Source organism: Neoarius graeffei, chromosome 15 (assembly GCF_027579695.1).
Source record: "Neoarius graeffei isolate fNeoGra1 chromosome 15, fNeoGra1.pri, whole genome shotgun sequence".
Lineage (NCBI taxonomy): Eukaryota > Metazoa > Chordata > Actinopteri > Siluriformes > Ariidae > Neoarius > Neoarius graeffei.
The window spans coordinates 23,850,424-23,877,731 of NC_083583.1; the positions used below are offsets into that span (position 1 = coordinate 23,850,424).

General features: G+C 44.6%; 1 protein-coding gene across 1 annotated transcript in view; it reads right to left on the reverse strand.

Moving 5' to 3' along the window:
* igf1rb (insulin-like growth factor 1b receptor) overlaps window positions 1–19,632 on the reverse strand; it is a 248,431-nt gene extending 228,799 nt beyond the window's left edge. Inside the window, exons 1-2 of the mRNA XM_060941057.1 lie at window positions 18,459–19,632; window positions 669–1,223 (exon numbers count right to left, since the gene is read on the reverse strand). Of these exons, the coding sequence (XP_060797040.1) occupies window positions 669–1,223; window positions 18,459–18,564 (661 nt within the window). The 5' untranslated portion in view covers window positions 18,565–19,632. The remainder of the gene's footprint in view (window positions 1–668; window positions 1,224–18,458) is intronic.
* Between the last annotated feature and the right edge of the window lie 7,676 nt (window positions 19,633–27,308).

Consider the following 27,308-nt stretch of genomic DNA (forward strand, 5'->3'; position numbering starts at 1 on the left):
TGAGCTCACGCAAGCCTAGTTTTGTATTTTCTGGTAAATTGATGGAAAAACTTTCCTGAGGCTAAACTCCCTATTTAGTGCCGAAAGTGCATTATGGGCCTTTCTGTATCAGCTGACGTACGCTGTTTGGACACTGACCCACTGCAGTGCTTTTTGGAATTTCATAAGTGTGCTGGATATTCTCCACTGTGCTCTGAGACACGTCTACAAAATGGCAAATCTCCAAAAATAGAGCACTATAAAGTGCGCAGGGTGTGGTTTCGGACATATGGTTAGTCCTGCCGCACTTTGTCACCTCGGATCCTTTAACAGCTCTCGGGTTGTGTTCCACCTCGTTTGTTAACGAAAACATGTAAACGTTAGTCAGAGAGATGAAGAACTGGGTCTAGTTAAGGCAGACACACACACACGACTAGATCTGAGCTATGGTCAGCAAATCCCACGCTCCAATAAACGGTCTATAAAAACACTTGAAGCGATGGACTGAAAATAAAGTGCTGTTATTTTTATTCCAAAGAGGGAGAATACTCGAGACATCAGCGGGAGGTCTGTATATCGTGTACACGTTTCTGGATTCGAAATACGATTAAAAATATGAAGTAGTTCATCTGTAGCAGAAAGTGCAGTAAATGATTACTAAACCTACTGCCTATTCCACCAGCTCTTACCTTTCTGGCAGTGGTTGGATGTCCAGCAGCGGTAGTTTGAGACGCCACCGAGTTTGGTCTGAATGCACAGTGGATTGTCCTCGGCGAGCCCTGGACAAACGTCTGCACACTCCTTGGTCGGCTTGTTTCCAGCGATGAAGTTCAGGTCTGCGTTCATGATAAGAGACCAGTCGACGGAGTCCAAGTAACAGAGCTCCCGGTTCTTCTCGATCCGTGCGGCGCCGCGGGTGATGTTGCGCAGGCTGTAGAGACCGATGTCTTTCAAGTTGTTCATCTCAAAGATGACCAGTGCATAGTTGTAGAAGAGATTGCGGCCTCGGATCACCGAGAGGTTCGGGAAGAGCGTGCTCAGGCTGTCCAGTCCGGGGACGCGGAACAGGAGCAGATAGTCTGTAATCATCGTCAGCTTGGGGAAACTGAGCGTGCGGAAGACCTCCTGATTGGGGTTCTTGTTTCCGATGAGCAGGATCCTCAGGTAGCCCTCGACCACAGTGCAGTTCTCCAGCTTCCTGAAGTCGCCGATCTCATTTCCGATGTCGATGCCTGGACCACAGACTAGAGAGTGAGAAAGCAACATGCGTTTTAGATTATACTCGAGCAAGACATGACGCCACACCACATTTCTCAAACATCTTCATCGAACTATAACTGGAGTGGATGTGGGATTACCACCAATACCGCATCTGACACATCTTCCCATTTTAAAGCACATTTATACTCATCGTGTAGTGGAGTAGCTGTTACTGAAATTCAGTAACGGGTTTATGTAAAAGCAGATAACCCTGCTATCGGCATCACTGACATGTCAAAAACCAATGATTACTATCCCACAGCATTGTTCCTTTGATTCATTTTCTAGAACAGCAGCTCTGATATTCGTGCCGACTGGAATAAATCAATTTTTAGATTAACGCTCTCCTCCTAATACATTTCTAAAGCATCAGCTGTACAGATGGAACACTTTCCAATACAGGAAAATCCTCAAGACAGAGGACTGTGCGTTTTCCACTTTCTCTGTCGTGGTATGTTCACACCAAACTTAGCAAGAGCGTTAAAATTCTTTCCGGCTGCCGTACTGACGACACTGGTAAGTTCACGGACGCTCTGTGACATAGATGAAGCAGGCGGCTACAAATTTGTTCAGGATGTATCGTCTTGCAAACTTTATTTAAAGGGGGATACGAAGCAAACAGACACGTCAACCAGGTTTTTTTGTGCCGACTGACCACAAGTAGAGCACAAGTTAACCTCATGAAATCTTTCAAACGTGAAGGTTTGGGGGGGGGGGGGGGGGGGGGGGGGGGGGATGATCACCTGATGAAGGAAAACAACGAACAATTATGATGCACGTTTGGGAAGAAAACCGGAACTTCAAGAACGGAGCAGCTCACCTGGCCTGCCACCAAAACCACCATGACTACCAAAACATCAAACAGAACTGAGCGAGAACCAACCTCCACGACTGATTGTTTACAACAGGAAAAATCAACACAAGGACTAAATTTTGTTCCCCGAGGGAAGATCTACTCAAAACATTAATCAGAACTGAATTCGCATGATAAATGAGAGAGGAGATACAATTCTAGTCAGATGAGTTGTTAAGTTGACCTAATTACTAATTTGCGAGCAAAAATTTGATAGTACAAATGACCAAACGTTGTACAGAAGTTCTAGTTCTTTCAAACAAAATCAGAACTGAAATCCACCGACAGAGGAAGGAGACATGATTTAAATGAAAATAAACAAAAAGTTGTAAACAAATTGTTTACAGCAGGAAAATCAAACAAACAAACGACCAGGTTTTGCTCCTCAAGGGAAGATCTACCCCAGGGGTGGGCAATTATTTTTTTTTTCCCATAGGGCCACATGAGAAACAGAAAATTTTGTGGAGGGCCGGACCATAAGGCTGAACTAAATTCTGCATAATATTAACTGTATTTCTTTATATAAAGCAATAAATATTGTTTCTACAAGCTGCTAAGACTGGTAAAGTATGGAAAAAAACGAGGTTGCCTTACAAAAAATGTCATTTATTCAATCAAATTTCCCAAAACAATGGTTAACAAAATGTGAACGTTTGTACCGTTTTTTTTTTTCAGTCACATTCACCCCAAAACACAATAAAGACATCACAATATTGTCTTTCTACTCCACATATCAAGCAAGATACATCATATTATCATAATGATGCCCACATTTATAGTCTAATCACCTCTTTTGGTGTTTATTTGTTCAGTGAGAGAAATCTAGTCTCTGTTGGTCTTTAACGAGCGCATCAGAGTCAGGTTGAATGTCTGAGGTGGAGATGCGAAGCGCAGCTGATCAGTCGATTCGGTGTAGGAATCAGATCTACAGATCGGCTCGGGCTCCGGCGCCTGCTGGTGACGTCACACTATGTGATTGGCTGGACCGTTTGAAGGATGACGTACAAGTTTGTGGTTGGTCTGGACAAATTACGGAAGTAGTTATCGCGGGATTAAGTTTTGTGGGATTTCATGTCATGTTCATGTCGTGCGCATTGCGTTTTTGTTGAACACAACTTCAAAATAAAAGCAATGCACATTCAGTCCATGCATGAAGTAAAATTAGAAAATACGTTTATTTTGTAATTTCTAATTAACCTTACGCGGGCCGGTCAGAATGAACCAAAGGGCCGGATGCGGCCCGGAAAATGCCCAGGTCTGATCTACCCAAAACATCGATCGGAACTGGAATCGGATGAGAAATCAGAGAGGAGATACAATTCTAATGAGAGGCCTGGAAAATTCATTAATTTGGCCTAATTACTAACTCGGTAGCAAATAATTTGACAAAAAACAACCAACACCAAGTTCCGTGCAAAGTGAGAAGTTCTTTCAAACAAAAACAATCGGAACAGAAATCCGTGGAGAACTGACAGAGGAGATGCGATTTAACTGAACTGTGGATAACGGACACCACGCCATGGCAGCAGCTCATCGGCCTTATGGACAGATGATCTAATAAACTAACTAATTGTGGGTTTGTTTGTTTTTTTTTAAATGTGTGTCTGTCTGTGTACAGGGACATCATAAATAATGTGGAAACCCACCACTGCAATTATTCATTTCTCCTCCATCGTATTTTGGAACGGAAGCAAAATTTACACGACCGTGTTCTCTGCAATTCTTTAGAGCGGAGCATTCCTAAATTCTGATTGGTTGCTGCCGAACTGCATCATAGATCAAGTTGCCTGGACTTCAACTTTATTCTGATGCCCCCGCCACCAACGATCTCGTGCTGCTCGTCGCCGACTCGCACCCAAAACGAATGACTTCCAGTCACTTTGATGCTCTCGCTGCGTTTGATGTAAACATAGAGTAACATGACAATCTGCGTGTTCTAAGTTTTTTTTTTTTTAAACTTAGTGAGAGCCAAAAAAAAAAAAAAAAAACATCCTTTCTGTAGCGGTTACATAGCAAGTGATAACAGGTACTAACTTGTCTTGTGAATCAGGCTTTCGTCTAAACCGGGGAACAGGGGCGCTGCGCCCAGCGCTCGAAACTAACGGTGTCCCGATGTCCCGGGGACCATAAAAAATGTCATCGGGACACAAAATTATCATATCTGGGACAATCCCGGGACAATGGAAAAAAATAGATCTAGAAAAAAAGTTCTACATTAATATTATTTACAAAGCCGTAACACATACGTAGACATTCACCTAATTTGTCAATTTTAATTTTAAAACGTTAACAGCGAAAAATACATAGTAGCTACACTTTCGATGCACCTGCATCCGTAGGCTACAGAGCAGCGCATTCTGTTCGAGAATCTTCGGCCGGAGTCCGCATTATATGGACTTGGAATGGAATTGCTACTGCACACGCTGCGCCGACTCCTGCCAGAACAAAAATGCTTAAGTGGTTGAAGCGGACCGACCGCGGGGAAGAAACTGAAAGCCCAGACATAACGTCTCCGGGACCTTCAGGATCCAAAGTGTCATCGCCTGGTCTGCAGGCAACACTAGCAACTGAATGAACTTAATGAGCACTGTTAGACACGTTATAAAATACAACAGGAATGATGTGGATGATATTGACGGAAGATACCGTTCAACAGAATAAGTGAGTTTTCTTGGTGTCTTTCTAGTTCAGAAAGTTTAGTCAGTCAGCAGCACAACTAGGCTCGGACCTGCCACTATGCTGATGTTGCTAACATTTGCACCCACGTTTCGGCACCGAAAGTTCATAAAATGGATAACGGAAAGTTCATAAAAATGGATAACGGAAAGTTCATAAAATGGATAACGGAAAGTTCATAAAAATGGATAACGGTAATGGTGAAAATTATAAGTTGGCCTTATAAATGCCAACAGATATTCAAGGTATAAGTAGATGAAATGAACATAAAAGGGGTCTTATTTTCAACTAAAGTGTACTGCAGATGTAGGGAGTTGAAACATTTTCTGAATGAGCTAGTTGGCCCCTTTAAATAAACGGGTATCTGTTCATACAGTGAGATCGCCAAAGTTTAATAAACTGAAAATGCAATAACTGTAATTTTGAAGTAGATGATGTATAGGACATGTCACTTGTGTCTTGTGACTTATTGTAAAAATGATATAAAGGGTTCAAAATCGCATAGTTACAAATATAATAGTAACTTCATATGATAATATTAACCACTGGTTATTTCAGAGAGGAAAAAAATGGGGACACTATTGCTTCCATTCGGGACAATACAACACAGAATTCGGGACCACTGGGGGACACAAAGAAAAAAAGTTAATTTCGAGCCCTGGCTGCGCCCTCTTACCGAAATGCCGATTGAACCCCAAGTCACACTTAGGCCATGCATTTGTATGCTACTGCACAACATGCAATCTTTCTCAAAACGATCTTTTCTCCGTGAAAACATCCCAGCAACACCACGTGACAATGTGTCTCATCATCAAATACGTTATAATTACTCAAAAACTATTCCAATCATAGTAGATAAACCGCCAGACGGTGCAAAAACAATCCGAATTGGCGTTTTCCAGACTGAGGCACCATGTTGTTTACTTGTCGCGGCTGCTCTCGCGAGATTTGACATGGGTTACATACAAGGTCAGCTGACTTGTAGAGCGAGATTTCTCGAGACTGAATGACTTTTCACCCACCGGCGCGGGAGCTTTTGACAGAAGTAGTTCACGAGTTGTTTTTGTTGACACTTGGGCATTTAAAGATGTCATCCCACGGCACGAAGAGGAAGAAAGCCAAAGACTGCCCAGGGCAGAAGATTATTACTTCTTTCTTTTTCAATGTTGACAGACAATTTGTTACAATTTCCCTCTCAGATAGCCTCAGAATGTCCCATTGTAGCCTCAATTTTTGAAAGGCTTCGCACGGCGGAGGGGGGGACGGACAACCGGCACCATCCCCCGCCCGTCGCTTCGGTCCCTCGCCATGGTGAGCGCCCTCATACTAGATTTTTCTAGAAAAAACCCTGTGAATGGTCCACAACATTCAGTGTAACAATAAACAATAAAACAATAAATGAAATCTTTAAAATCTTGTACCAACAGCAGGAAAAAACAAACAGTTTGAAAAAAAGCAGTTATTGGAAAATAATTAACCTTGGGGTGGCAAGAGCAACTCTGATTCACATTGGGCTGCATCTCATTTCCCTGTTTGTTAATCATTTCCCTTCAACAAAACACCATATCATGTTTCGCACCTTACAGAAAATCCTGACAGTTCTTCAAATCTGTGAATAAGTGACCAACAATCGTGTGTATCCTTTTAAACCCCTTTTCAAAGTCAACTTCCAAACAAAGATTTACAGGCACAGTATTTACAAAACTTTGCCGCAACGTAAAAACAAACAAATCGTTAAAAGCAAGCGTCGTTGATGGTAGACCGATCCGCCTAGTCGCTTTACACGCTTCTATTTCACACCGCTATACAAACACGCCGAGCTTCATCACTTTGAACTCCTAATCTCTTGTTTACATTTGATAACCCTTATCCTGGCCTGCCACTGTTAGCTTTCATAGACAAGAGGCTACCGGCTCTCACACACTGGCTCAAATCAATGATCCAGCCCTTTAGATTGAAAGAAAAACAAACTGAACGCTTAAGTACCAAAGTAAATACTAACCGAGTGACTCAGACAGCCAGGTTTTATTAAGAAAAGATCAGGAAATCATGTGGACGTCTCCATGATGCTACAGATGATATCGTTTCCTCTTAAAGTCGCAATCACAGCCAGAAAACATCAATGGCCCATTTAGACAGTGATCGTGTAATCATTTCATTCAGATAAGTGTGATTTAATACCACGAGCCATGTGAAGCTATGCTTCCTCGAATTCCTGAAAGAAGGTCTAATGTCAAAATACAAGAACAGAGGAGAACATGAGATGTACCGTAATTGAAGAGAAGTCATTGGTTTGAAAGCTAATCATGCACTGGAGTGGTTTCTGCCTCCTCAGTGGGTTAACCACAAACACTGGCTAAAAATAACCAAATAATCTAAATAAGGTTTGCGCACTGGTTCACAAGAGCGCCAAAAAGTTGCTCAAATTCACCGAGTGTCAACTCCTGAGCTTTTGAGGAAGAATAAAAAAAAAAAAACGACCAAACGTGCATTAAGTCGAACAAAAATGAATGCTCGGGGGGTCAACGAGTTTCAGAAAAGCAGAGGCTCTGGTCAGCCGTGGAGTCAAACCAGTTGGATACGGAATGAAAAAGTGGATGAGGAGTCACAGGGTTCGAAAGCGAATCATGCACTGGGATGTTTGACGTTGCGTTATGGTTAACCCACTGAGGCAGAAGTGGACGCCAAATGTTTACACATCTTAAAGTGACAACGGCTGAAAATCATTCCGAAGAAATTCGACTGGAACGATGTGGTAAGGATGAAGTCATTAAAAAGGACATGAGGCGAACCGGTCTGCGCTGAACAATAAGTCGTTGATAAACGCAGAGTCTGAGTTTCGGCCACACGAGGAAGCTTCTTTTCTGTGTCCCGCTCTCAAAGATGGGTTATACACAGGGCTTTGATGGAGAAGTTCTGCTGCCTCTCAGACCTGCGACCACTGGGGTTAACAGTAAAACCCAATTACACATGCTCCACAAACTCCTCACTCTTCCAATCAACAGAACCGAGTCTGTTTTGCTAGGCATGGTGTTTTTACATGTTCTATTTTAAAACCTGCACTTTTTTCCCTCCTTGATGAATTGGAGGAATCTTGTTTGCAGTTTACTTGGAAACATGGAAATTTTGCGGTGATGAAACATGAAGGGAAAAACAAAATTGCCCCCCAGGCGCTGACCAAGTTATTGATTCAAAACAGACATCATCTAGGCTGTGTGGCGTGAGCATGCATGCATCCACACACCCAAAAAACACAAACACACAGGACTGATATGAAAAGTAACATCCTTTCCTTTCCTATTAACGATGGCTGCTTAGTGTTTGTATGATCCTTCAGTGCCTCTGACCGTACTATTGAAAGCGAAAGCTGAAAAACTGCTGTAAACAAACCGCCCATTATTTACTTGAGCTAATGCGAGAAGTTCAGCTGACGACAAGCTAAAAGGGCGTCAGCCAACCGGCAATGCCTAAAGACGCACAAGGCAGGCCTACATTAATATAATTTGACGTTTCTACACCTCTGTCTACTCGATCGTCTGACGCTTTTATCCAAACTGGCTTGCGAGTAAGAGTACAATCCAAACACATGGCCAAGTAGATGAAGGTTAAGAGTTTGACAGCGGCTGAAAGGATGAAGGATGAACTAAAAACGGCAAAAAAAAAAAATCTGCTCTAAATTTAGTGAAGAATAAACATGAAACGTCGAGCCAATACCACCCAGAAGTTGATTGGTTTCCAATAACAGCCTGCGACGCCATAGCACGTTTCAGACGCTTACTATCTGTCTGGTAAAAATGACAGATCCTCCTTGTCATCCGTTTAGAGAACAGTTAGCAGGACAATGTTGTGGAACATCTGAGAAACAAGTTAAATCCTTTCATCACTTACATTAAAGGAACAGTCCACCGTACTTCCATAATGAAATATGCTCTTATCTGAATTGAGACGAGCTGCTCCGTACCTCTCCGAGCTTTGCGCGACCTCCCAGTCAGTCAGACGCGCTGTCACTCCTGTTAGCAATGTAGCTAGGCTCAGCATGGCCAATGGTATTTTTTGGGGCTGTAGTTAGATGCGACCAAACTCTTCCGCGTTTTTCCTGTTTACATAGGTTTATATGACCAGTGACATGAAACAAGTTCAGTTACACAAATTGAAACGTAGCGATTTTCTATGCTATGGAAAGTCCGCACTATAATGACAGGCGTACTAACACCTTCTGCGCGCTTCGGCAGCGCATTGATATCTGAGCTCCGTATCAATGCGCTGCCGAAGCACGCAGAAGGTGTTAGTACGCCTGTCATTATAGTGCGGACTTTCCATAGCATAGAAAATCGCTACGTTTCAATTTGTGTAACTGAACTTGTTTCATGTCACTGGTCATATAAACCTATGTAAACAGGAAAAACGCGGAAGAGTTTGGTCGCATCTAACTACAGCCCCAAAAAATACCATTGGCCATGCTGAGCCTAGCTACATTGCTAACAGGAGTGACAGCGCGTCTGACTGACTGGGAGGTCACGCAAAGCTCGGAGAGGTACGGAGCAGCTCGTCTCAATTCAGATAAGAGCATATTTCATTATGGAAGTAGGGTGGACTGTTCCTTTAAGGCCGCTATAAACAGACATGCTTTATCCAGCCTCGTCTTTTTTTTTTTTTTTTTTAATCACTCAGTTAATAAATTAACATGAAAAACCATTCAGCTTGTGTTAGAGAAAACCACAAAGCCCTCCATCCTGAAGACTTCCCTCTGTCTGAAAATGTACAGCTTTACTTCAGACTGTGAAACACTCACACTGGAGGCTCCTTCCAAAACCCAAAACCCTACACAAGTAAGGTGAACTGGCTGTTAGAATAGAAAAAGATGACGTGAACTGAAATAAACCTGTGATTTGCCTCGCAGCTAAAATTACCGTCAGAGCTGCTAACAGAGAAAATAAATAAAGATCCAGAGTTATGAATTCAACAGTGCTGTGGTTTAAACAGGGTTAATATTTTGTGAACCAGGAACCACAGAAAGATTAAACTTACTTCGATAATATTTCAAACCTCTGAATAGTTTGTACTCAGTTGTACATAAACCTAATAAATCCTGATGGTAAACAATTTTGACTTTCGCCACGGACGCCACTGCGCAGAGAACTGTGAAATTATTGGGCATCTGTTTAAAACAAAAGGTGACAAATGTCACCAGATGTTAGGACAAAAACACTGCTTGACCTGAAAAAGACCCAAACTTTATCGTCTGTAAATGTCTCGATTTGGAGATAAACAAGACGCTGAAGAAGTCCAGAACTGAAAAGCATAACTTGTGTGTACTTGGAAAACCTCTTTAGAGATTTCCTACTCAAAATACCTATAAAGAATTTATACACTAAAGTCTCTCTCACACACACATATATACACAATATTTTTTTTCCTTCATCTCAAAAAAAGAAAATTTTAACCAGACAGTTTATGGCCCTTTTCCACTACCCTTTTTCAGCTCACTTCAGCTCGCTTCAGCTCACTTCAGCCCGACACGGCTCGCGTTTCGACTACCAAAAACCAGCACGACTCAGCTCGCTTCAGCCCTGCTTAGCCCCTAAAACTCGCACGTTTTTGGAGTGGGGCTGAAGCGAGCCAAAGCGAGCCGAGTGAGGCTGGGGGCGTGAGCAGACACTCCCCTGTGCACTGATTGGTGAGGAGGAGTGTCCTCACATGCCCACACACGCCCCGCGAGCGCGCTGGGATCTGTAAACACCGCAAACCCGGAAGGAGAAGAATTACGAATTACGAGAATTTCTGAAGCCTTATGCGCCTCGCCTCATCTATACGCTCTTGCCAGTATCTGTTGGCGTTGTCGGTGACAACAAGCCACAGAACCAAGACCAGCAACACTAACGACTCCATGTCCTCCATGTTTATTGTTTACTATTTGGGTCGTGAGACTACCACTTAAAAGGTCACTGATGTCACTGTTTGCGCTGCTTAACAACATCACCTGACGTCCACCCACTTTCGCTAACTCCACCCAATGTGTCCACCCACTTCCAGCCAGCACGGTTCAGCGCGGTTGTAGTCGAAATGCAACTCCAACAGCCCCGCTCAGCTCGACTCAGCACGGCACGGCTCAGCCCGACTCAGCCACGTTTGTGGTGGAAAAGCGGCAATAGATCTGGCCGGCACGGTGGTGTAGTGGTTAGCGCTGTCACCTCACAGCAAGAAGGTCCGGGTTCGAGCCCCGTGGCCAGCGAGGGGCTTTCTGTGCAGAGTTTGCATGTTCTCCCCGTGTCCGCGTGGGTTTCCTCCGGGTGCTCCGGTTTCCCCCACAGTCCAAAGACATGCAGGTTAGGTTAACTGGTGACTCTAAATTGACCGTAGGTGTGAGTGTGAGTGTGAATGGTTGTCTGTGTCTATGTGTCAGCCCTGTGATGACCTGGCGACTTGTCCAGGGTGTACCCCGCCTTTCGCCCGTAGTCAGCTGGGATAGGCTCCAGCTTGCCCGCGACCCTGTAGAACAGGATAAAGCGGCTAGAGATAATGAGATGAGATGAGTTGAGTTTAGATCTGGGCCCCCCCCGCTCGTTGAATAATTTTCTAACATTAACAATTTTCTAATACAGACATAAAAGAAACTGTGCGTTATAAGATGATTTATATTTTGTTACATGGTGCAGGTTTAGATCTATACTTTTTTTTAACCAAATATACTTATTGTTGCTTGATTTGTCTTGAGCAAGCTAGCCCAAAAAAAACTTCCTTTCTGATCAATAAGGGCCTCTGCATGCTCTTGCGACAAGGCTTTCGCAGACAGCTTTTCGCAGACAGTTGTAATTTATCGTTGAGCGGGGAGTAATAGGCGTGCGCGATGTTATTCACCGCCACAACGCAAGGGGGCGCGAAGTCGCTAGGAGTAGTTGGTGGGTGTGGTTAGTGGAGTGTTTATCCTCCGGTTACTTATAATGACTAGAACTGGAGTCGTATAGATGTCCGTACTTCCTCACTTCCTCGATCAACCGCTCCTCGTGCTGCTCCATCTTCGCTCGTGTTTTTAAAAATGGCGGTCGTGAAAACAAACCAAACCGGGAAAGTAGGGAAGCGGAAGTGCGTGTACAGCGGATGTAGAGTGGACCAATCGGAGCCCTCTTGTCTGCGACGCTGTCTGCAAGGCTTCTGCGGTGGTAACAATTTTTGGGAGGTGCGCGCAGAGCGTCTGCGAAGGTGGGGGGGCTACGCAGACGCCATCTGCGACGCTATCTGCGAGGACTGCGTTGTCAGCATAAATTGGCCTTAAAGCCTTGTCACATGTTATCCTTCAACCACATTAGCTACATCAGTCTATAAACAATTCATATGGTGATGCTTTCTGTCTTTTTTTGCATTAAATCCTGTAAAGAAAGTAAAATATTTGAGGTTTAATTTATGTTTTTTCCATATTGGCTACACGCGTCTATAAAGAATTTATACACTGATGTTTTCTCTCTTTTTTGCATAATATCCTCTCAGGATGCATTATTTCCAAAAGCAGTTCAGCACTTTTTTTTTCCTCCCCAAACAGTTAACTTTTCTACCCAACATCAACTCTCAAACCTGACACAGCTACATTTGTTCATAAAGAAATTTACATACTGACATTCTCTCACTTTTTTTTTCATAAAATCCTCTCAGGAAAGGGTTTCCTCACCTAACTAGTATAGTTTATAGGGGAACTGAAGGCAAATTTTTATTATCAAAATTCTATTTCTCTCATTTTATTAAATACAGGAATGCATTTTTGATCGCTATGTTGTCGCTGCTATAGCAAGTTATGAGTGTTTGAAATATGCTATGTAATATCAGTCCATATGTCAAAGCAATGGCCGTAAACGAGATTCGTTGAGACCTGTGCGAGACATCGTAGGACGGAAGCAAAACGTACAGCGGAACCCAAGTGACCGACATCTGCCAACGTTGTCAAAAGACGCGCGCGGCCTCTTTCTAATGCTGATGTAATCAAGCCGGAAGTTTTGTTTGTTTTGATAGCAATCAGAAAAGTTTGAAAAAAGTCAGCAGTAATTGTCATTTAAACTCGTTTTTGTGCAATATTTCGTTTGGAAAGCAGTTTTCAAAATGGCGGCACTGACACCTGGCTGACACTTGACGTTTCGAAGTCTCGCACAAGTCTCGTGAAGATCGCATGGATAAGCGACGCCTGCCGTGGACCAAACGAACTAAATTCAACGTGGCTAAAAACCAAATAGGCCGATAAGTATAATATTTAATTGCAATTAGTTGCCAATACGAGTCACGATATAAGGTTACTAAAACCGAAAACGTAATTGAACGTTAATTAAGAAATAAAAGCAAGTTTAAAAATGACTTCAGTTCCCATTTAACGTTTTCGTGGCTACTGCCTCATACAGGCTGTAGCCACCATGTCATCGTGTTGTAAGAATGCAACAATCGTGCACTGCGCATACAGGTGTTCCTATTAAAATGGCCAGTGAGTGTATACAATTCAGTTCACCATTCGAAATAAATGGACTAGGCTAAAGAAATCGCTTTCAGACATGTTTATGCTTATTACTGAGGGAAAGTGCGCTCCTATTTTAAAATATACTCCAGGTTGCCCCCTTTTCCTCGCCTTCTTCAGCCAGTGGTCCCATGTGTGATGTAGATGTGACGCACTTCCGAGTTGTTACAGGAAGTTGTCGAAAAGAGTATTGAGACCACTGAGCTCTAGCACCGGGCCTTTTCCAGCAAATAAGAGTTTGGGTCATGGCAACAGCATGCGTATGTCAGCCTCGGTTCGGAGGTTGTAGTTTCGAAAACCCTAAGAGGTAAGAGTAGAATATGTAGAAAATGTCATCGTGCTGTAAGAATGTAACAGTCGCGCACTGCAAATGTTCCAATTAAAATGGTTGAGTGTATACAATTCGATTCACCGTTCAAAATAAATGGACTAGACTAAAGAAGTCACTTTCAGACATATTTATGCTTATTACAGAGGGAAAGTGTGTTCCACTGAGCTCTAGCGCCGGGCCATTTCCAGGAAATAAGAGTTGGGTCATGGCGACAGCGTGTGTGTGTCAGCCTCAGCTCGGAGGTTTGAGTTTCGAAAACTGTAAGAGGTAAGAGTAGAATAATATAAAGTGCAGACACTTGGTATATTTTACTTCTGTGATATTTAAATTGTTCATTTTTGGATTACGCTTCATTTTTGTGGCTACTGCCTCAGAGAGTAAATATATATGCTATATTTACTGTATGGACATGGTATCAGAAAACAATTTTATTTATAAGCAGTAGCCACATGTACTCATAGGGCACCTTTTTTTTTTTCCTAGTTAGATTTTTTTGTTTGTTTTTTAAACAGGGATTTCTTTACACACAGTTTTATCTTGTCTTATTGGCAGTATTCTGATTTCGGACCATGCCAGTGTAGTATTGGCTCTCTCCCTCAAGGGTATAAACAACAGAATGAAATACTGGAGAGTGAACACATCTATTTTGAAAGACCATAGATTTGTAACTAGGTTTACTACTGAATTTAGATATTTTCTTTCTACTAACTAACTCTCAATCTACTAATAACTCTGCCTTACTAGGGGAAACTGCTAAAGCATATGCTACAGGGTTGATTATTTCATTTTCTCCCAGTAAAAGACGGCACAAAGAAAGAAAACCAAAATTTGACATTAGCTGAGCTTAAAGCTAAAGAAAAAGCCTATGTTGAGTCCTCATCTCCTACTGTATTGCAAGAAATAGCCGCAGTCTGAACACCACAAGAGATTTTCTATTCAACATGAACGGTCAAACCCAACATTGCTACTTACGGTACATTTGTCTCGAAGGAAATTATCCATGGAGATTCTCACTCTCTTCTTTTCTTTTTGCATAAAACCCTCCCGGGAAAGGAAACGTTTTTTCCTTAAACAGTTTAGTCTATGGTTTGTTTGTTTGTTTTTTTCTAGTTAGATAGTTTTTTTTAATCTGATATTAATTTTCATGGACCTGGAATATCAGCAACATGCATCTACGAGGAATTTATACACTCAAGATATCTCTCTCTCTTTTGCATAAAATCTTCTCAGGAAAGGAAACCGTTTTCTTTTAAGTTTTTTTCCCCCTAGCTTCCTGTGCCAACTTTGTTAGAGGAGGTTACGTTTTCACCTCTGTTTGCCTGTTCGCAACGTAACTCAAAAAGTCCTGAAGGGATTTTGATGAATTTCTGAGGAAACGTGGGCCATGAACCAAGGAACAATTTATAGAGATGAAAGTGGAGCAAAGAAAAAAATCCTGAACTTTTGAAAGTCAAACTAAGATGGGGGGGGGCAATGTCCCCCGAAAAAATTGTAATAACATAACACGCAAAACTCTGCATTCTAATGCATTTTAGTACTTATTTTCACTAAAACAAGTTATAATTTTAAGCCTTTTTCTTTCATGTACATTAATGATTAACATGTCAAAAATATCAAATGTAATTCCCCTAGTTAATGAGTAATTTTCAGGAGTGCATTTAGAAAACGCGGTGATTTTCCTGCTACACACTTCATTACTTTGAAAAATATCAGACAGACAGTTGAAGATAAACTCAGCAAAATCCCAAAACAGTCCTGTTAAAAAGTAAAGGTCTGTAGAGTTTCTAAAGCTTTCAGGTTTCAATGTTGGGGACATTGAGCCTCGTTTATCAATCTTTTAGTAGAGTTGTGCGTTTGCAGAAGCTAAAGTGAACTAAACATTTCCAATTCATATTTATGCGAGCTGAAGCCGATTGTTTACATTAGTTTGTATTGTCTGTAAATTTAAACACCAATGAATACCAAATTTCTCATGTAAATCAGGGGCGTACCGCAGCCTGAGTGCATTATGTAACAAAAAATAATTACCATTTCTAGTTTTAGGTAGCTTAGAAACTGGCTCTTCCATTATTGCTGTTTCTTCCACATTTTCTTGATGATGTGTTCTAGAAACGCCACACTAAAACTTAGCTTCGGAACCACAAAATGCAACTTTGATGGAAAAAAAAAATTATATATATATATATATATATATATATATATATATATATATATATATATATAATAAATTGCGTACCTCTCTTCACGTCGAAAGAGGGAGGAAAGTTTCGCTTGTTTTGACATGGTGAATTATTAACACGAGGAAATACTTGTAATTCGCAACTAAAAAGACTGCGGTTACACAATGCTTTCTAGTGCGATTGTGTTGCGCTTGCGCAGAACGGTGTCAGTCCTGCACGCCTTAGCTCGTGCACCTGAAGGCGCGCACGCATAACTAGCTCTGGCACACGCGCCGTTAACAAAGAACGGCCATCTTTAATCAATGAACTATGTTTGGGCTATTTAAGGACTGCGCCCATGCAAGGACGATGCAAAGTATTACGCCGCATCTAGGAATGCGAAAAATAAATTTCTCCATTCGGAAAACCGGAGATTTTCAAGAGTTTTATCAAATATCCGGATGACTTTCATCTATAAATTTATTATATTTCGATACAAATCTGGACTTGTCTCGGTGGAGGTATGTACCCTACTGAGTGTCCTTCTACTTCGAGGCATTTTCCACCCAACATTGCTACCCTTATCTATTAAGAAATTATACGCAAATGCTTTTGCGCTCTCTGACGGAAGGAAACAGTTTTCCTTAAAACATGTTAGTTTAGATTGTTTTCTACCTAACATTATCATCATGTACACAGATGTCAGCTCCATCGGTCTATAAAAAGTGAGAGGAATTGGAGAAATCCTCACAGGGAAGGAAACACATCTTGTCCTAAACAGCTGATTTTAGCTGTGTTCACATGTATACCGGTACGATAGTGGTATAACTGTATCGACACAAAGTATACCGGTAGAGTTTAGTGCATCTGTCCACACTAGCGAGAAATGTTTGCGGTTTTCTTTCACGGTAGTTGAAATGCGTGTGCGTGAAATGTTTCCGTGGTTACCAAGTAACTTCCTTCCGAGAATATGGCGGATGAAACAACGTGTGTGCGCTTTTTGTCAATGTACAGTCTGTATTTCTGGTGGTCATTTATTCAGTCGAATCGTATAAAACGTGCGAGGCAGTTGAGAAAGAAACAAAGAAAACGAATCTCCGTTCTTCACTATTTATTCAGCGAAGACATCGATTGAGGTGTGTGTGTGTGTGTGTGAAGTGCATGCGCATTATATTTGTATCGATACAGAACCGCTTCATCTGTCCACACTACAGCAAAGCACTACAGTACCGATACTGTACCGGTACGAAACCCATACATTTGTGGGTTTCGTATTGATACAGTTATGCCACTTTTCCACTACCAACGCGGCCGAGTTGGGCTGACTGGGGCTGTTGGAGTTGCATTTCGACTACAACCGCGCTGAACTGTGCTAGCTGGAAGTGGGTGGACACATTGGGTGGCGTTAGCAAAAGTGGGTGGACGTCACGTGATGTCATTAAGCAGCGCAAACAGTGACATCAGTGACCTTTTAAACGGTAGTCTCACGACCCGGATAGTAAACAATAAACATGGAGGACATGGAGTCGTTAGTGTTGCTGGTCTTGGTGCTGTGGCTTGTTGTCACCGACAACGCCGACAGATACTGGCAAGAGCGTATAGATGAGGCGAGGCGCATAAGGCTTCAGAAATTCTCGTAATTCTTCTTCTTCTGGGTTTATGGTGTTTACAGATCCCAGCGTGCTCACAGGGCGTGTGGGCGTGTGAGGACACTCCTCCTCACCAATCAGTGCACAGGGGAGTGTCTCCTCACGCCCCTAGCCCCACTCGGCTCGGCTCGCTTCAGCCCCACTCCAAAACCGTGCGAGTTTTGGGAGCTGAGTAGGGCTGAAGCAAGCTGTTCTGAGGTAGTCGAAACGCGAGCCGTGTTGGGCTGAAGTGAGCTGAAAAAGGGTAGTGGAAAAGGGCCACTATACCGCTACAGTACCGGTATAGTTGCTAGTGTGGACAGGTGTTACGGTACGAAAGTAGTATCGTATCGGTACAAAATCCCTAGTGTGGACAGGGTATTAGGGCCTCTGCATGCTCGTGCGACAAGGCTTTCGCAGATAGCTTTTCGCAGACAGTTGTAATTTATTGTTGAGCGGGGATAATAGCCGTGCGCGATGTTATTCACCGGCACAACCCAAAGGGGCGCGAAGTCGCTAGGAGTAGTTGGTGGGTGTGGTTAGTGGAGTCTTTATCCTCCGGTTACTTATAATGACTAGAACTTTTTTTTTTTTTTATAATGACTAGAACTGGAGTCGTATAGATGTACATACTTCCTCAATCAACCGCTCTTCGTGCTGCTCCATCTTCGCTCGTGTTTTTAAAAATGCCGGTCGTGAAAACAAACCAAACCGGGAAAGTAGGGAAGCGGAAGTGCGTGTACAGCGGATGTAGAGTGGACCAATCGGAGCCCTCTTGTCTGCGGTGCTGTCTGCGGTGGTCACAATTTTTGGGAGGTGCGCGCAGAGCGTCCGCGAAGGTGGGGGGGGCTACGCAGACACTGTCTGCGAGGACTGGGTTGTCAGCATAAATTGGCCTTTAGTTCACTGGTTTATATAGTCAGACCCTCCCTCTCTCTCTCTCTCACACAATCACAAGAGAAGAACACACCATGCTGCTGGGGATGAAAGCCAAACTTTTCCCACACATTCATCTGGTCTCCTAGAACTATTCTGAAGAACTGCTCAAATTTAAGGGGGAAAAAAAAATTTATTGACTTACTTCCGTCATTTGAGGTCCCCTGGCAGTGAACTGAGAGGGACAGCAGCAGCAGCAGCAGAGCACAGGATAAGGAGGACAAATGAGTCCTGGCTGTCCAACACCTCATTCCTGTAAACACTGAGGAAAAGTAACTAAAGAGAAAAAGAAAGAAAAGAAAAAAAAAGAAGAAGTGACGCCTAAAAATACCCAAGAGACTGTGATTAACTCGAGTCTTTTATTAAAAAGAATCTTTACTTTTAATTATCTGTCAGGATTTTTGGTGCCTTTTCTCTTGTCCAAAAAACCTTGCTAAGTGAAAAGCTAACCCTCTCACACAGAGAGAGAGAGAGAGAGAGAGAGAGAGAGGGGACTGCTAGCTTGGCTGTTTTAGCTTACTACTAGTGCGTATAGGAATTTCTATGGGAGTCCAGTTAGCTTAGCCGGTTTAGCTCGCCTTTGGCTTCAGCATGGAGTTTATTTATTTATTTATTCATTCGCTGAGCTGGTGTAGCGGAGTTGTTGATAGTCGAGGAGCTCGTTTTACTCGCCCTGAAAGACGCTAGCCGATGTACAACAGAATTCCCACACAGGCTGACGAATTAATTTGAAAACCCGCATCCTCTGACTCCATTTCTTTGCAGGGCGAGCCGAGCCGAGCCGAGCTAGCCGCCTTTAGCCGGTCCAATAGAAAACCCGCTTGCGCTCGGCGAGCTAACGGCTAACTAGCTGTGAGAGGATGCGGAGCGCCGCTCGCACACCGCGGGGGGATTAATTCTCATCCGCCGAACACGAAGGGGCAACTTTCCGAACTTGGTAACTTCAGACTAAAACCCGAACTGACTGAGAAGATACCAGAGAAATTAGATAATCCAAAAAGAGATGTGAAAAAAAAAAAAAGAGTTGAGGCGGAAAAAAAACCTAATAAAAAAAAAGGTCTCCGCAGCGCCGTTTTCCCTCCCGGCTCCTCTCCGCTCCGCTCCGTGCTGAGATTTTGAATCGGTAGCTCCGCTCCGTTAGCAAGAACCGCTAGTCAGTAATTAGCTGTATGTTTATTTCCACTCATAAACGAGCACTGAGCGACCAAATCACACGACAGGTGAGAGAACTAAAGCGCTGAGGGATGTTTTTATCTCCATCGTGACCGCCGTCCTGATGTCCGATAAGCGCTGACGGTAAAGCGTGGCTCCGCCGCTGTAAACAAGGCTGGATTTCTCTTACTCTACTCTCACACACACACACCGCGCGAGTCGGTTACGTTGGATTCAGGTGCAGGGAAAAACCGGAACGGATCCCAAACGGGATTGAGGTGAATCCTGAGCTGTTTCTCAACTCGCATGTGCCCCTTTTCCACCGAATCAGTTCCAGGGCTGGTTCGGGGTCGGTGCTGGTGCTGGTTCACAACTCGTTCAACTTGCGAGCCAGCTGAGAACCAGTTTGCTTTTCTATAGCTCGCTGGGCTAAGCGGAGCCACGTCATTACGTCGCTGTATACGTCAGTTACGGCGCTACGTTTACTTAGGTGGGGTTTACATTAGACCGTATCAGCGGATCATCAGATTAACGTTTTTAAAACGATTAACATGCACACAGCAACACCAATACACGATTCGCCTGCACACAGCATCGCCAATACACGGATACGCTCGGCTCCGCAGGCATCCTGCGCTCCAAATCACTCCGCCCTGAACAGCGAGTGCCCTCTGGAGGGTGCGCACTCCGGCCCTGCACAGCTCACAGAGCGCACGAGCAGTGATTCGGGACTGAGCCGCTGTGTGTGTGATCTCAGTGCATGTCGGGCATGCGCGTCACTTACCACTTGCAAGTGGAAGGATGGCAAGCCTAAAGACAATCATAACTACACAATGGGCAGTATTTGCATCAGTATTTGCAGTATTTTCATACTTTTATACTCTTTAATGAAAGGTGATACAAGGCGGAAGTCCGCGCCGTTTTTCAGCAGTCGCATCACATGACCAACGCCAGCGAATCAGGAAGGTGGATGTCACAGTGACGTTGTCCAATGACGACGCCAGCTAGAGCTCAGCACAGCGTATCCACGTATCCGCGTATCTCAATGTTTACACAGCACCGGAGCTGACACGATCTGGATTGAATACGTGGACGCTGGCGGATTCCCGTTTCCCGGCGTTTCCAGGCGTTTTAATGTAAACGGACAGTGCATCCGCGAAGAAAACGAGACAGATACGGTCTAATGTAAACTTGGCCTTAAACCTTGGCGCGAATATCGAAGCAAAAACAACACGGAAGAAGAAGCAGCAGCAGCAACAACAATAATAATAATGGATGACTTCGCGTTTGTACAGCTGCTGCTTCTCGTCGCTTAAAAATGGCGATCTTTCACGGTCTTGTTATTGTTGTTGGTCTTAACAACTCTGACCCCCTGCTGACGTAAGCGGTTCTTTCCTCTGGCCCAGCATGCCCCTTTTCCACCAAAGCAGTTCCAGGGCTGGTTCGGGGCCAGTGCTTAGTTTGGAACCGGGTTTTCTGTTTCCACTGACAAAGAACTGGCTCTGGGGCCAGAAAAACCGGTTCCAGGCTAGCACCAACTCTCTGCTGGGCCAGAGGAAAGAACCGCTTACGTCAGCGGGGGGCGGAGTTGTTAAGACCAACAACAATAACAAGACCGTGAAAGATCGCCATTTTTAAGCGACGAGAAGCAGCAGCTGTACAAACGCAAAGTAATTTATTATTATTGTTGTTGTTGCTGCCGCTGCTGTTTCTTCCGTGTTGTTTTTGCTTTGATATTCACGCCAAGGTTTATGCAAACGTAGCGCCATAACTTCCGTAGACAGCGACGTAACTGACGTATACAGCAACGTAATGACGTATGCAGCAACCTAATGACGTGGCTCCGCTTAGCCCCGCGAGCGATGGAAAAGCAAACTGGTTCTCAGCTGGCTCGCAAGTTGAACAAGTTGTGAACAGGCACCAGCACCGACCCCGAACCAGCCCTGGAACTGATTTGGTGGAAAAGGGGTAGCAGAGAGCTGGTGCTAGCCTGGAACCGGTTTTTCTGGCCCCAGAGCCAGTTCTTTGTCAGTGGAAACAGAAAACCCGGTTCCAAACTAAGCACTGGCCCCGAACCAGCCCTGGAACTGCTTTGGTGGAAAAGGGGTAATGGTGAGGCGAAGTGTCAAGTCAAGTTTATTCGTACAGCGCTTTTAACAATAAACACTGTCGCAAAGCAGCTTTACAGAATTTGAACGACTTAAAACATGAGCTAATTTTATCCCTAATCTATCCCCAATGAGCAAGCCTGCGACGATGGTGGCGAGGAAAAACTCCCTCATACCTCTTTTCCACCGAATCAGTTCCAGGGCTGGTTCACAACTCGTTCAACTTGCGAGCCAGCTGAGAACCAGTTTGCTTTTCTATAGCTCGCGGGGCTAAGTGGAGCCACGTCATTACGTCGCTGTATACGTCAGTTACGGCGCTACGTTTACTTAGGTGGGGTTTACATTAGACCGTATCAGCGGATCATCAGATTAACGTTTTTAAAACGATTAACATGCACACAGCAACACCAATACACGATTCGCCTGCACACAGCAACGCCAATACACGGATACGCTCGGCTCCGCAGGCATCCTGCGCTCCAAATCACTCTGCGCCGAACAGCGAGTGCCCTCTGGAGGGTGCACACTCCGGCCTTGCGCAGCTCACAGAGCGCACGAGCAGTGATTCGGGACTGAGCCGCTGTGTGTGTGATCTCAGTGCATGTCGGGCATGCGCGTCACTTACCACTTGCAAGTGGAAGGATGGCAAGCCTAAAGACAATCATAACTACACAATGGGCAGTATTTGCATCAGTATTTGCAGTATTTTCATACTTTTATACTCTTTAATGAAAGGTGATACAAGGCGGAAGTCTGCGCCGTTTTTCAGCAGTCGCGTCACATGACCAACGCCAGCGAATCAGGAAGGTGGATGTCACAGTGACGTTGTCCAATGACGACGCCAGCTAGAGCTCAGCACAGCGTATCCGCGTATTCTCAATGTTTACACAGCACCGGAGCTGACACGATCTGGATTGAATACGTGGATGCTGGCGGATTCCCGTTTCCCGGCGTTTCCAGGCGTTTTAATGTAAACGGACAGTGCATCCGCGAAGAAAACGAGACAGATACGGTCTAATGTAAACTTGGCCTTAAACCTTGGCGCGAATATCGAAGCAAAAACAACACGGAAGAAGAAGCAGCAGCAGCAACAACAATAATAATAATGGATGACTTCGCGTTTGTACAGCTGCTGCTTCTCGTCGCTTAAAAATGGCAATCTTTCACAGTCTTATTGTTGTTGGTCTTAACAACTCCAACCCCCCGCTGACGTAAGTGGTTCTTTCCTCTGGCCCAGCATGCCCCTTTTTCCATCAAAGCAGTTCTAGGGCTGGTTCGGGGCCAGTGCTTAGTTTGGAACCAGGTTTTCTGTTTCCACTGACAAAGAACTGGCTCTGGGGCCAGAAAAACCGGTTCCAGGCTAGCACCAGCTCTCTGCTGGGCCAGAGGAAAGAACCGCTTACATCAGCGGGGGGGCGGAGTTGTTAAGACCAACAACAATAACAAGACCGCGAAAGATCGCCATTTTTAAGCGACGAGAAGCAGCAGCTGTACAAACGCAAAGTAATTTATTAATATTGTTGTTGTTGCTGCCGCTGCTGTTTCTTCCGTGTTGTTTTTGCTTTGATATTCACGCCAAGGTTTATGCAAACGTAGCGCCATAACTTCCGTAGACAGCGACGTAACTGACGTATACAGCGACGTAATGATGTATGCAGCAACCTAATGACGTGGCTCCGCTTAGCCCCGCGAGCGATGGAAAAGCAAACTGGTTCTCAGCTGGCTCGCAAGTTGAACAAGTTGTGAACAGGCACCAGCACCGACCCCGAACCAGCCCTGGAACTGATTTGGTGGAAAAGGGGTAGCAGAGAGTTGGTGCTAGCCTGGAACCGGTTTTTCTGGCCCCAGAGCCAGTTCTTTGTCAGTGGAAACAGAAAACCCAGTTCCAAACTAAGCACTGGCCCCGAACCAGCCCTGGAACTGCTTTGGTGGAAAAGGGGTAATGGTGAGGCGAAGTGTCAAGTCAAGTTTATTCGTACAGCGCTTTTAACAATAAACACTGTCGCAAAGCAGCTTTACAGAATTTGAACGACTTAAAACATGAGCTAATTTTATCCCTAATCTATCCCCAATGAGCGAGCTTGCGACGATGGTGGCGAGGAAAAACTCCCTCATACCTCTTTTCCACCGAATCAGTTCCAGGGCTGGTTCGGGGCCAGTGCTGGTGCTGGTTCACAACTCGTTCAACTTGAGAGCCAGCTGAGAACAAGCTTGGTTTTCCATAGCTCACGGTGCTAAGCGGAGCCACTTCATTACGTCGCTGTATACGTCATTACGTTGCTGTATACGTCAGTTACGGCGCTACGTTTGCATAAACCTTGGTGCGAATATCGAAGCAAAAACAACACAGAAGAAGCAGCAGCAACAACAGTAATAATAATGGATGACTTCGCGTTTGTACAGCTGCTGCTTCTCGTCGCTTAAAAATGGCGATCTTTCGCGGTCTTGTTATTGTTGTTGGTCTTAACAACTCCGCCCCCCCCCGCTGACGTAAGTGGTTCTTTCCTCTGGCCCAGCAGAGAGTTGGTGCTAGCCTTGAACCGGTTTTTCTGGCCCCAGAGCCAGTTCTTTGTCAGCAGAAACAGAAAACCCGGTTCCAAACTAAGCACTGGCCCTGAACCAGCCCTGGAACTGCTTTGGTGGAAAAGGGGTAATGGTGAGGCGAAGTGTCAAGTCAAGTTTATTCGTACAGCGCTTTTAACAATAAACACTGTTGCAAAGCAGCTTTACAGAATTTGAACGACTTAAAACATGAGCTAATTTTATCCCTAATCTATCCCCAATGAGCGAGCCTGCGACGATGGTGGCGAGGAAAAACTCCCTCATACCTCTTTTCCACCGAATCAGTTCCAGGCCTGGTTCGAGATCAGTGCTGGTGCTAGTTCACAACTCGTTCAACTTGCGAGGCAGCTGAGAACCAGTTTGCTTTTCCATAGCTCGGGGTGTTAAGGGGAGCCACATCATTACGTCGCTGTATACGTCAGTTGCGTCACTGTGTTTGCATAAACCTTGGCACAAACATCGAAGCAGCAGCAACAACAACAATAATAATGGATGACTTTGCGTTTGTACAGCTGCTGCTTCTCGTCGCTTAAAAATGGCGACCTTTCGCGGTCTTGCTATTGTTGTTGGTCTTAACAACTCCGTCCCCCCCGCTTTCCTCTGGCCCAGCAAAGAGCTGGTGCTAGCCTGGAACTGTTTTTTCTGGCCCCAGAGCCAGTTCTTTGTCAGTGGAAACAGAAAACCCGGTTCCAAACTAAGCACTGGCCCCGAATCAGCCCTGGAACTGCTTTGGTGGAAAAGGGGCATCAGATGAGGAAGAAACATCGAGAGGAACCAGACTCAAAAGGGAACCCATCCCCATCCAGGCAACAACAGACAACATGACTATAGCATTAACAGTCCTAACATAAAGTCAGCTTCGTTGATGCTATAAACCCCCCACCAATGGAAACCCGAGCGCAAAACCGTTCACGACAACCATAGTCCCAAAGTCAGCAAGTCCTTCAGAATAATGAGAAGGTTTCTTCTTCTTATAATAATAATAATAATGGTGGTGTAGTGGTTAGCACTGTCACCTCATAGCAAGAATGTTCTGGGTTCGAGCCCAGCAGCTGGCAAGGGCCTTTCTGTGTGGAGTTTGCATGTTCTCTCCGTGTCTGTGTGGGTTTCCACCGGGTGCTCCAGTTTCCCCCACAGTCCAAAGACATGCAGGTTAGGTTAACTGGTGACTCTAAATTGACCATAGGTGTGAATGTGAGTGTGAATGGTTGTTTATCTATGTGTCAGCCCTGCGATGACCTGGCGACTTGTCCAGGGTGTACCCCGCCTCTCGCCCATAGTCAGCTGGGATAGACTCCAGCTTGCCTGTGACCCTGTAGAACAGGATAAAGCGGCTAGAGATAATGAGATGAGATGAGATAATGGGGTGATGTAGTTGTTAGCACTGTCGGCTTTACAGAATTTGAACGACTTAAAACATGAGCTAATTTAATCCCTAATCTATCCCAATGAGCACGCCTGTGGCAACAGTGGCAAAGAAAAACTCCCTCAGACGACATGAGGAAGAAACATCAAGAGGAACCAGACTCAAAAGGGAACCCATCCCCATCCAGGCAACAACAGACAACATGACTATAGCATTAACAGTCCTAACATAAAGTCAGCTTCGTTGATGCTATAAACCCCCCACCGACACGAAACCCGAGCGCAAAACCATTCACGACAACCGCAGTCCCAAAGTCAGCAAGTCAACTGCAGTCCTAGAGTCAACTCAAGTCAGCAAGTCAACTGCAGTCCCCAGACACAAAAGCACCACTGCAAGAGTCCAGAGCATCCTCCAGGTGCGACCCCCAACTGTCCACATGGGGCCGTCCTCCACAGGAGCGATGCGATGAGACTCCAGCCAGACATGGGGCACCGGGATGGATCAGGCAGGTCTGAGGAGCAGACAAGGTCAGCATCTCGATCCCAGGACCAACTTGTAACTCAGAGGGACAGATTTGAAAAATCCCCGACCATGGAAACTGCCTTCAGAATAATGAGAAGGTTTCTTCTTCTTATAATAATAATAATAAGAAGAAGAAGAAGAAGAATGGTGGTGTAGTGGTTAGCACTGTCACCTCAGAGTAAAAAGGTTCTGGGTTCAAGCCCAATGCCTAGCAAGGGCCTTTCTGTGTGGAGTTTGCATGTTCTCATCGTGTCTGCATGGGTTTCCACCAGGTGCTCCAGTTTCCCACACAGTCCAAAGACATGTACGTTAGGGTCATTGGTGGCTCTAAATTGACCGTAGGTGTGAATGTGAGTGTAAATGGTTGTTTGTCTCTGTGTCAGCCCTGCGATGATCTGGCAACTTGTTCAGGGTGTACCCCGCCTGTCACCCACAGTCAGCTGGGATAGGCTCCAGCTCGCCTGCAACGCTGTAGGACACGATAAGCGGCTACAGATGATGGATGGATGGATGGATGGAAACCCATTTCTGCCTCCAGAATAATGAGAAGGTATCTTCTTATACTACTAATAATAATGGTGGTGCAGTTGGTTAGCACTTTCGCCTCACAGCAATAAGGTCCTGGGTTCAAGCCCAGCGGCCAGCGAGGGCCTTTCTGTGTGGAGTTTGCATGTTCTCCCCGTGTCTGCGTGGGTTTCCTCCGAATGCTCCGGTTTCCCCCACAGTCCAAAGACATGCAGGTTAGGCTAATTGGTGACTCTAAATTAACCGTAGGTGTGAATGGTTGTTTGCCTCAGCCCTGTGATGACCTGGTGACTTGTCCAGGGTGTATGCCGCCTCTCGCCCATAGTCAGCTGGGATAGGCTCCAGCTTGCCTGCTATACTGTAGAACAGGATAAGCGGCTACAGATAATGGATGGATGGATTTAATATCTCATATTAATGAGAGAATTTTCTCATATTGTGTCATAATAATGAGATACTATCTTATAATGATAACTTACTATCTCATTAGTCCTGGGTATGACTTTAAACTGCAACCAGTGGTGAGTCTCAGGTCCAGGAGGACTTGAGTATTGGAGAAAATGTAGTTACCCCTTCATCACCATTGCTCCCAGGTCCACTCTAACCTAGAGTGGTAGCACCTGCCTGGGCTCCAGCTATGGGTTAAATAGTACATCACCAATAAGACACTGGCAGCAGGGTGCTTTTTGGTGTAATGTGGTAGATGAACCCAACAGGGTCGATGGTACACCACCAGATGGCATGCAGAAGAGCCAGTCAA